Below are 12,177 nucleotides of genomic sequence, written 5' to 3'. Positions count from 1 at the left end.
GCAGGGATGAAAAATGCCTTACAGAAGAGCGCCCCGTGGTACGCTTTTTGAGGCCCAGTCCTGCCGGGTTACCCTGGTCACTAGAGCAGTGTAGGTTGACATGATGTGGCAGGAAAGATAGATTGTAATGTGATGTATAGTGATACGTGCTGGTGAAATTAGAAGTGTTCTTACCTTGAATATGGTCTCTAATTAATCAGATTACCACACATTTAGACACCCAGTCCTCTTTTATTTTGTTTTATTTTATATTTTAATTCGTTACATCGCAACCTTCATTTATCATTGTCATTGTCCTACAACGATTAGTAATATAACACTGATAGAGTAAAATATTTAAAATTTTGAATTTAAAATCGATGGACGAAACTTTTATTATCCACACCCCTTAAAGAATTATTTCCATGATATTTCGCTGAGCTTAATTCATTGTTCTCAAATTCGTGCATAGCCATTTTACTTCCATTCGTGGCTGGTAGGTCACTTTTACTGTTCCCCCTTTCATCTTTTCCTGAGAAAACGATTTTTTCAAGTGCAATCATTGGCGATTCCACAAGAAGACTCACGCAGTAAGCGATTCCGTAGCTTGTCATGAGATAGCCGAAAAACATCCACGTCTGGAAGACACACATTCATATAATGATCATTACCTTGCCCCAATTTACAAGAAACACTTTTTTTTTATATTTGTACATGAATATGAGATGTTTACCTCAATTTGATACGCAGAACACTTCCATATGATACTTTCCAGAAATTAAAACGAAAATAATTTAAAAAAAAATAAAAAATCTTACATTACAGTAAGAAATTTTAAAAAATCAATTGAACAGAATTACAAACCAATTGAACACAATTCAAAATTAAGTAGAATATTAATTTAACGAAAAAAATTGCAAAACGATTTTCCTTCCTGAGGCTGACAACCGTTATGTCGGGATCACAGGAAAGAAAATTACCGAATAGGGGTGAGCCTGAACCTAAAAATAGGGATTATTTGTCTTCGAGCATGCGAGTAAAAGACCATAAACCGGAGTTTATATATGGCCAGCCAACATTAACTGAATTCTCATGTAATTTTATTTCGATGGTTTCTGCGATTAATAGTCTCGTATAATTACGTTGGACACTATTTTTACAGCCAAGTATTTTAGCCTCGTTAAATGAAAGTGTTTTTCATTAACAGCATGAAAGGATAAGTCTGACGCTGCCGGACGAGAAGCACGAAGTGAGGCCACATGTTCATTATTACTAAAATTGAGAGGAAACCACGTAGAACCTTGATAAGACGAGTCGCATCGCTGCAAGAAATAATTTTTACTAGGTCATTTATCTGTGTCGCGAAAGAGGAAAGGAAAGGCAGTATAGTGTGTAATTTCCGTATTGGCCTAGTTACAATTTTAATTTCGGTATCTTTTAAAGAATCAGTTAAGCTGCTTGTGCCACTGTTCAACGTATGTGACAGAAATAAAGTATTTTTTTTTTATATTACGATTGTTAGTTGGTGTATTTTTTTTTTGTATCCTATCCTTAGCTTGTACCTTAATTCGGTTTATTGTAGCAACGGGGTAACCACTGTTTAAGAATCTGCTGGTTAATATTTGAATTTCTGAGGCGAAAGCAAAACAGATTCCGTCGTTGAATATTTAAAAGCATTGGGAAATTGATGAAATATAATCGATCTTTGGTAGGTGAACGGGTGGTAGTTGTTTTCTTTTAAACGCTAAAAAAAAAAAAAACCTTTATTTTACAGTTGACACTTAAATGTTTCATGGGCATAATAATAAAGCTTGCATTTAAGTTGAAATTATGTGGTCCAAGGAGTACACAGCCCTTTAAGATGAAACTTAGAACACAGACATCTATATTTAGCAGCACTCCTTTATTATCATTTTAGTAGTGAAATCATCCAACTTCACCATATCTAATATACATTTACTCAAGATCTAACCTTTGGGAGTCACAGCCTTCTACACTGGTCTTGGAACCTGCTCATTAGACCTTATATTCGTAATCTCAAATTACGATAGATGTTAAATTGGATTTTATTCGAGTCCCGAGTAAGCGTGAAATTTAGAAAATTTAATGACTTAGTATCCGTATTCTCCTGTTCCAATGTAAATTTGAGTATAGAATGAATGCTATTAAACGAATGTAAAATGTCTTGGATAGTACTACTATCAGTAATTACTATAACAATGTCTAAATACCTCCCATAGTATGTGATTTGGAATAGAAAAGGCTTCAAATGTATATACTCAATCGTTGAGAGAGATCTCCGATATTAATGAATTTTATGTACAGTATTTACATAAAAAACAGATAATTACATACAAGCATACCAATTTCCATATATTTGAACCATACTACAGTACACTACACTGGGGCCTCCGTAGCCAGGTGGGAAGGAGCAATAGTGCGTAGCACACGCTTCTTGATTAGACCGGGGTTCGAGCCTGTCACCATCAAATACGGAAGATGCGGAAAGGTCAGGGAATGACCACCGCATATCCCCGAGCAATATGGCCTTAGTTGCTAATGCTCCTAAAAACCAAAACAACAACGTTTGTACCAGTACACTACACTCTTTCTCATCAACTATTTTCAATTTACAAATTATGACATCAATTTGTATCAGTCGTATCTTACTTAATATAAATCCTCGATGATTACTCATTCATTTTCTTCCATTACCAGTTTTTCTCATTTACATCAGTAACTCATTTCAACTCTTATTACTCTTTTTGGATATTTGTTTCTAGCCTTTAACACATGAAATGTATTACAACTGGTATCCTCTTACATCATTAATTTTCATTATAAATTCTTCATTCTACCTTAATATTTTCATTCCTCCCTATTTGTTAAAACAACTCACCACAGCTGTCTCCCTAGTGCATAAACCAACCCTTCTCTAGAATTTTTTTTATTTTTTTTCACATAGCAGTATGGCCCTTTCATGCTAACGGTCACCTCCAAAACACTAATTTTCGTGTTCAAACTTTTCTCTGCCTAAATATGGCCAACTACCAAAATATCAGTCACCCTGACTCCGTTTCTTTTTGATGCGAAGACTGTACGTCCACTACTTTCCTGTTTACTTCCTAACGGTGGCTTAGATCAAAGGAGACACTTCGAAATCCCCTTTCACGGTGGTATTGTTCTTGCCCTCAGCTACCATTTCACGCCTGTTCTCAAATGGCACCCTCTCTCTTAGTCAATGTGCTGTCTCTGTTTGTTCTCTTGAATTATTTAATTTTTTTTTTTTTTTTTTACCTTTTAGACGCTATTTTAATTCACACGCCTAAACCTGTCCATCACTAAATTCAGTGTTCTTCCAACTTGAACCTTATTTACATTTAAACTAAATAGCCAATCTTAATACTTACTGTCTTTAAATTAATACTCGGGCATTAATACTAATTTTCGGCTTCCATTACCCTATCTGGAATTCTTTTAGCAAAACAGATATTTCAATTTTAAATGTGTACAATTTTTACAAATTGAAAATTTTTTGACAAATTTTTAAATTTGTCACCCAACTCGAAATTTCATGCTCGCGACAAGGTGTTTGAACTCGTATGAACGTGTCCTGCCACGCCCGATAATGTATTCAATTTGTTAAGGTGTCGTTTTTTTTTTTTTTTTTTTTTCCCTCTCTGATTCCTGTGCTTAACGTTGCAAATCTGTGCATGTCTTCAGTACACACCAATCGTTAGGATGTAGATATTTTATTAATTTGTCACGAATCCCAACTTAGGAAAGGTATTTTTGGTTATTAGAATACCGAGATCGTAAGGCAAATTTAACTGTATTACTCGGATGATGCTTTATGCCAGAAAGTTTATGTATAAAATTGACTCTGGAAAACTTCGGAACTATGTTGTTTTGAAAGCAATATTTTAGAACAGAAATATGGTAAATTTGGGAAGAGTATCAGATTGTTAATCCACGTAATTTTGCACCAAGCTGTTCAAACATTCCCCCATAATTGTGTGTATCGATAGGTTATACCTGGAAAGAAAGAAGTTAATAAGAGTTTAAAAATGAATTTGATAGTATGAACCAGATCTCTTATGTTCAATATGTTCATATATGAATATATGTAAAAGAGTAAGAGAAGTTTACCTCAATATGATACGTAGAACACGTCCATATGAAGTGTTCCCTATTCGGTAATTTTAATCCCTGTGATGACGATATATGGTCGAAAGGCGTTTCCAGCTGTCTCCAAAATTGTTTTGTAATTTTTTTTGTTATATTTATTTTTAATTATTTTTACTGTAATGTAAGATTTTCGATTTTTTTTTCTAATGATTTTTCGAATATTTTTCTAGTTATTTCGTTTTAATTTCTGAAGAGTATCATACTGAGGTAAACTTCTTGTATTTTTACAAATATTTATATCAACGTCGAACGTATTGAGCATTAGAGCTCTGGTTAATACCATCGAATAATATCTTTTTTATAAACCTTGCCTTTGTTTAAATTGTATAAAATCAGAATTCATATTTTTGTTGCATGTGGCTCAACCAAGAGTGGTCTTGATAGATCAACAGAACTAAAGCTAATATTAAATTAATTATGAATTTCAGGTTCTGAGTTTAATGTCGACTTATGTCGCTATAGTAAAATTAATTTTTATTGAATATAGGTAAGGTATGTTGAAATAGAGAATACTAAGAAAATAACTGCACAAGGTATAATAGACTACGAATTGGAAATTCAGTATGTTTTTCCCTTAGTATTATTACTATGTATCGTTTGCCATCTCACATTTTGTTAAGTTATTGGTCAAAATTTACAGCATTTTTGCAGGAAAGGAATCTTCTTCCTGACCTTTATTAACACCAAGGCGATCAAAGTAAACATTTCTGAACGACACCATGCCTAGCTGATAGGCATGATCTCCTCCGTTTATATCACACTGATTCAGAAAGCGTTTGACAGCAGTCCATCATATTCGTCTTGCAAAATAGAGTGCCTTAAAAGTTGGTTGATGGTTAGGGTTTTAATGACAAATTAACAAGAGGTTCTGGGGGCCTTGGACATACGGTATTTGCAGCGAACAACCTAGCTAACCTTCCTCTCCATCCTACGTTTAATACACGTTTCGCAGACTTCATAAAATTAGTTAATTGTTTGGGCTGAATTAAATCAATGGCAAACAAGTTACTTGTTAACAGGAGAGACTGCTTCTACAGGGATGGGATACACTTAAATAGAAAGGGTGCAAGAATGTTTGCTGATGCTATCGAGGCAATGTTAGGTGGGTCGGAAAACTGCTAGATTGGGGGGATACAAGGACTAATAGATTAACAGTAGCCACTGGCAGAGGTGAAAGTGATTCTTGCACTGCTTCTATTGGAATGAGCCGCAGCCTGGAAAATAAGATGCAGGATATTTCAGAGACTGCTGGGAATCATTGGGGTACAAGTAAACACATGGGTTGTGTTAGGGTAGCTAAGAAAAAGAACAGGTGCATGTATACTTGTGTGTACACCAATGCTAGGAGTTTAGTAAATAAATTTGATGAATTTGAGGTATTGCTCAAAACATCAAAGGCAGATATTGTGGGGATTTCAGAGACGTGGTGTCACACAGATATAAGAAATGCAGAACTGGAATTTGGGGAGTACAATGTCTACAGAAAGGATAGACAGGATAGGAAGGGAGGAGGGGTTATGCTATTAGTTAAAAAACACATAAAATCCAAGGAAGTGAAGCCAGTCGACATCGCTGGACAGTGCAGTGTCGAGTCAGTTTGGTGTGACATAAGCATTGGGAGATCAAAATTGAGAGTAGGAGTGTGCTATAGGCCTAATGACTCTGATGAGTATAATAAGAAACTGTTCGGAGAAATAGAGTGGGCCAGTAAATCAGAGAGTCTTATAATGGGGGATTTTAATTTCCCAGATATTGACTGGAATTTGGGGGCTGGTCACTCACACAGTAGCAAGGCTTTTGTGGATTTATTGGATGATTGTTTTCTACATCAGCATGTTCGGGAGGCAACTAGAGGGAGTAATACTCTTGATTTGATTATCAGTAGTGATTCTTCATGCATTAAGAATCTGCAGATAAATGAACCACTTGGTGGCAGTGATCACAGTGTGCTGAAGTGGGAGTTACTCAAAGAGGTAACTACCATTAGGGGTAAAGGGAAGGGGTATTGCTTTCGTAAAGGCGACTACAATGGACTGAGACAGTATTTAAATTCTATACAGTGGGATCAACTGATGATATTGCCAACAGCAAATTCAAAATGGGAAGCATTCAAAGAACTTATCGTGGAAGCTACTAGGCTTTACATACCAACTAAGAAATATTGTTCAAGGTTTAGGCCTAAATGGTTGTCAGATGAACTAATGAGGCATATGGCAGAGAAGAAAAATGCATGGGATACATACAAATTAACACGTGACACGGACGCCTATGATAGATACAAGTTGATCTGTAACCAAGTTACAAAGGAGGTTAGGCAGGCGAAGGCAGATTACGAGAGATCCTTGGCAAGGGATGCGAAGAAAAACAGCAAAGAGTTCTTTACTTATGTAAACTCTAGAAGGAAGGGGATGAATCAGATTGGTCCACTTGAGATCGATGGGTCAACTGTTGATGACCCTGCTCGGGTAGCTAACAAACTAAATGAATATTTTGCATCGACATTCACACATGAGGAGTTATTCAGCGAGGGGAATGCCAGAGGTGTATTCAACTCTAGCAGTAAACTAGAGAATCTTGTAATAACTGAGAGCAAAGTGGAGGAGAAATTGTTGAAGATAAACACAAGAAAGGCACCTGGGGTGGATGGGATCTATCCAGTTATATTAAAGGAGGCAGCAAAGGAGGTAAGCAAACCCTTAGCCATAATTATGAGAGCTTCCTTGGACTCAGGGGAGGTACCCATTGACTGGAGATGTGCAAATGTGACCCCAATTCACAAAGGGGGATCAAAGGCTGACACAAGTAATTATAGACCTGTGAGTTTAACTTCTGTTCCCGGAAAATTAATGGAGGCACTGGTGAAAGAAGCACTGCAGGATCATCTAGACAAGACTTCAGTTATAGCTAGGACACAGCATGGTTTTGTTAAGGGGAAGTCTTGCCTGACCAATTTGATTGGATACTATGATGCAGTCACAAAAGAACTGGATGCAGGGAATAACTTTGATATTATATACTTGGATCTTAGAAAGGCTTTTGATACTGTTGCACATGGAAGACTGCTGCACAAATTGGAGCAGTGTGGCATTGGAGGCAAGTTGCTGCTATGGATAAAGGGGTGGTTGAGGGGGAGAAGACAGAGAGTGGTAATCAATGGACACTGCTCATCGTGGACTAATGTTATTAGTGGAGTCCCTCAGGGTTCAGTATTGGGGCCTTTATTGTTTACTGTATTTATAAATGATATTGATGATGGTATATCAGGCTTAATGTCCAAGTTTGCAGACGATACGAAGGTTGGCAGGGTTGTCAAGGACACTACTGACACTATGCTGCTGCAACAGGATTTGGAAAGGTTGAGCAGATGGGCTTCGAGGTGGCAAATGAAGTTTAACATTGACAAATGTAAAGTACTACATATGGGAAACAGCAACCCCAGAGCAACGTATCAACTCTGTGGTACTACACTGACAGTGGTAGAGAATGAAAGGGACCTGGGGGTGGTGGTGCAGGCAGATATGAAGTTCTCTGAGCAGTGCAGACGAGCTGCAAGAGTAGCTCATGGTGTATTGTCAATGATATATAGGAATTTTTCTAGCAGGGATAAGGAGGTGATTATTCCCTTGTATAAGGCAATGGTCAGGCCACACCTAGAGTACTGTATACAGGCCTGGAGGCCTCATTTCAGGAAGGATGTAGAGCTGCTGGAACGAGTACAGAGAAGGGCAACTAGATTGGTGAATGGGACAAAGGGGTTCTCTTACGAAGAAAGGCTTAAGTTTTGCAAATTACAGTGTCTGGAAACTAGGCACCAGCGGGGTGATCTGATAGAGGTGTACAAAGCCTTGAATGGTTTGAGCATGCTCAATGCTGATGGGATTCTTCCTCTAGCTCAGAAAAATCACCTGAGAGGGCATAAATTCAAATTGAGGAAAGACAGATGTAGGATAGATGTGCGGAAATTTGCCTTTAGCCAGCGGGTGGTTGGTGGGTGGAACAGACTTCCATCCCTTGTCGTGGAAGTTGATAGCCTAAATAAGTTTAAGGCTCAGCTGGACAGGTATTTCGAACGAACAGAGGGGTGAAGTGGAAGTGGTTATTTTTATTTATTTATGTTACCTTTTTTTTTTTTTTTTTTTTTTTTTGGCTGATGCTGCATAAGCTTGCTTTCTTGCATCAAATGCCTCTACTAATGCTAATGCTAAAAAAGTTCTCGGTGACTCTACAACTAGCATATTCTTAAATAGAAAAGTCGTTACTCTTTATGACTGGATTTTCTGGTAAATATTGTTTACCCCCTATAAAATCGTTATTTCCATGTTTGATTATATTTCAAAAACCACATACACACTGTACTCTGTTGCTCAGAGCCCATACTTGTTCAACCAGTTCAACGAAATTGTACGCTATTTCGAAACCATGAATAGCACGTGCACATTAAATAGCTTTATTAATTTACTTACAATTAGCTGGTAAGTGTATTCGACTTCTCTCGACAAGTTTGACAAAAATGTCCACTGCACGATCGGATGAACAATGTACGTTATGTAGCTCAATCTGGCTAAAGGCACGAATGCTTTCCAGCAGAGAATCGCATTGATCCAACCTACGAAAAAATGAAAAACAATTAAATACACTCTAGGAAATTTTAATTTCTTTGTTTTTTTAGAATTACCGAAACAGTATTGCATACATGAGAAACGTCGTCATCTGGACGCAAAATATTTTAACAAAAAACTTATCTTATTAAAAAATTGTGCTCTTATTACTATTTAATTATTAAAGAAATTTAAAAGGTCTTTTGTACTTTAAATTCCGTGCAATCGGTTACTGTTTACATGCAATAAACAAGGAAATCCTACCACGAAAATAGTTTCTCTATTTACATGTTAACACCTCTATCTGATTATATTTCTAAGGCAGGCAAAAATAACTTAAGAGTTGCATCATAAAGACAAATTCAAAAACTACAACAGACAACTAAATATCAATTATTCCATAAGCGATTTAAAGGGAAAATCCAGCTACTATTTAACTTCACTATGTGGGAATTCAAACTATCTCCACTTCCCTTTTCATGTTACGTCAACAACACGCACCGCAGGTGATATACAGTTATTAACACCATGCTTCAAACAGAACTAAGATCGGAAACATTTTTGTTGAAGCCGAAGTTGTTAAACAATGTCCAAAGGATAATCTCTCTTATTTGATATGTTTTAATTAACCATGCCTGGAACGCGCAGCGATACCTAGTGAACCCAAGGAAGTCGTTATTACAATACTCCAAAAAAATTCTGAAAGGCCATTGACTGTTGCTTTCTTGACAAGGCAATGGGGGAGGGCACGGTCGAGGCCATATCATGCTAAGGACTTGGATATATTCTTGTGTGTATTCCATATCCACAAATTTCAAAAAACGTTCCCACACCTTTTCTTTACTACTGAATACATCATGAATAGTCAAACCATTGAAGCAAAATTAACTGCAAAAATATCAAATATTCCCAAAAACTTCCTTTTTAACTTCACAAATATAGATAGTATCAGTTTCAATCTCATTGATTTCATGTAGAATCTGACAAGCTGCACTTGGATTTCTGTACGAATCTCATTTATGGGTTGACATGATTGAGATTCTCAATCATGTCATAATATGGTTGACATAATATGGGTATTTACAACTGAGATGAGCTCTGGTAGAATCTTAATTCAGCCAGAGCTCTCATCTCAGTTGTAAATATTCCGCATATGATTCCTTTCGCTTCAAAGGTGATATATGGGCACACGTCTTCGCTGATATTCCCTCTCAGAGATTTCATAATTTGAACCACCTCTTTAGGATTTCTCTGGCTTAAAATCTCTTTACTGCATTTTGTCAGATATATTTGTTGCCTCTGTTGATATCCCAGTTCGACTAACCCCTTAGAACACCTTGCTATCCATTCTTTGAAGCGTGACTTTCTCCAGGCCCACTTTCCTAACAGTGATGAAAGTTGCTTTGACGATTTTAATGTTCAAAACTGCAGCTGGTCGAGATACTGAGACTTTTGCAATTAATAATGAGCTCACACAGAGTGCTCATTTACCCACCAAATTACATGCAATCCTAATCGGGGGGGGGGCGGTATTACTCTTCTTCAACTAACACTTCATCTTTTCTCAAAAACAGTCCTTTGGTTCTATTTCCAAGTATATGGGTGAGTGACCTATGTACTTCATATCCCAACTTAGTAATGGTATTTTCTCAAAAGCAACCTTCCCATTTTCTTCTTTCACAGCCTCTTGTTGTTTGCTATTACAAAAATGCAAAATAGAATGATCTTGAGAGGTTCACATTCTTCTTTTCCTTGGCTGCTTTACTGTTTTCAATCTTCCGATATCAATGTTTATTCCGATCGCATCAGTAAAATTATTCTTGTAGCGATGAAAGCCACACTGCAGCATAAAATCTCATCTTTTATCTAATGTTTTGCTCTCCAATAAATGTTTTAAGTCTGTCCAATATAAGAATGCCATATATCGCAATTGGCATGCATTTTAATCTCCAGATTCATTTCCTGCCTAGAGCAAAGCTTACAGAAATTCTCAGGCAGTTATTTATTATAAGTCAAAATTATTTTTTGAACAGAATAAAAGTAGAAATTTTCTTCTTGTCCAACCGTTATTCGAGAATTCTGGTCTCTTTCCATAGTTATTGGCTGCAAATTTTGCCTATCGATCCCGCCTCTGTTAAAACCCATTGGTTCTATTTACTTATTTTTGGATCTTTACTTATGGATCTTGGTAAACCACCTCCCATCATTCCCAATAAGTTACACTTATTGCCATATGTGGTCTTCTCATAAAAGGATGTCAGAAATTTTTTTTTAACAATCTTGATGCCAAGAAAACTCCAGATCATGGTGGTATTTCTCCTCTTATTATCAAAATGTTTGCTTCTCAGGTTACTCCTGTTCTGTGTCTCCTTTTTAAACTCTTTTATTGTACTAATGGTTTTCATTCGGTTTGGAAGTTTGCTCATATCCAGCCAATTCCTAAAAAAGGTGTTAAATCCCTTACCATCCAATTGTAAAGTAATGGAGAAATTCATTAACCTCGAACTACTGAACTATCTTTCTCATGTTAGTTGTAATTTCAGAATTTAATTTTCATATTATTTTTGGGGGGGGGGTGAGATCGGGGCGAGAACCCGGGTTATTATGATTAGGGAGCGGTGACCTTATGTCGCGACTGTGAAGGTTTCACCATTAGATTCGGGTTAGATGTAGTCTTTGAATTTATCAATTCTGACGGCTTGTGAATAATTTTAAAGTTAATTATATTGTGTTGCATTGTGGGTCTTAATTTAGAAGTTCTATTTGGGGTGGTGGTGGTTATGTTTTGGGGAGAGTTGTCTTCTGTGAATACGAATTGTGAGACGTGAATATGACTTCTGATGGAACCAAATTGGAAAAAAAGTGTTAAAAGAAAAAAAGCTTTTGTGTGTGTGACTCAAAACATTAATGGCTGATCCCACTGTATTTCTGATTTCCGATTGGTTGAGAAAATAACCTTGGTTAACGATGATATGTGTTTGGAGTAACAAATTATACTTTTAACTTTAAAGAATTATGAAGAGTGTGTGTGTGTGTTTTTCACGTCCGTGTGTGTTCATTTTTCGCAAAACTATTTTTCAGTAACTGCAGATATAGTTTTTCCTCAAGATTGTAATTTTGCCATTTTAGTTGTTAGCAGAAGATATTAATGATAAAATTTAGTTAACTTTAAGTTAGCATTACCATAAGTAGAGGCATATGCTGAAAGAAAGCAAGTTTGTGCAGCATCAGCCAAAAAACATGCTGTGATTTCACCCCTCCGTTCTTCCAAATGCCTGTCCAGCTCAGCCTTAAATTTATTTAGACTATTAACTTCCACAACAAAAGATGGAAGTCTGTTCCACCAACCCACTGGCTAAAGTCAAACTTCCGCACATCTATCCTACAACTATCTTTCCTCAATTTTAATTTA

The 12,177-nt window shown here is 36.6% G+C and overlaps 1 protein-coding gene across 1 annotated transcript in view; it reads right to left on the bottom strand.

Annotated features, from left to right (window-relative positions):
* Nucleotides 1–350: 350 nt before the first annotated feature.
* The window catches only part of LOC150087184 (nose resistant to fluoxetine protein 6-like), a 134,507-nt gene continuing 122,680 nt past the window's right edge, over nt 351–12,177 (bottom strand). The window contains exons 14-15 of the mRNA XM_090372399.1: nt 8,631–8,773; nt 351–617 (exon numbers count right to left, since the gene is read on the bottom strand). Coding sequence (XP_090228525.1) covers nt 351–617; nt 8,631–8,773 — 410 coding nt within the window. The remainder of the gene's footprint in view (nt 618–8,630; nt 8,774–12,177) is intronic.

Source organism: Mastigoproctus giganteus, chromosome 4 (assembly GCF_048544385.1).
Source record: "Mastigoproctus giganteus isolate SK-2022 chromosome 4, ASM4854438v1, whole genome shotgun sequence".
NCBI lineage: Eukaryota > Metazoa > Arthropoda > Arachnida > Uropygi > Thelyphonidae > Mastigoproctus > Mastigoproctus giganteus.
This window is presented reverse-complemented; position numbering and strand designations above follow the sequence as displayed.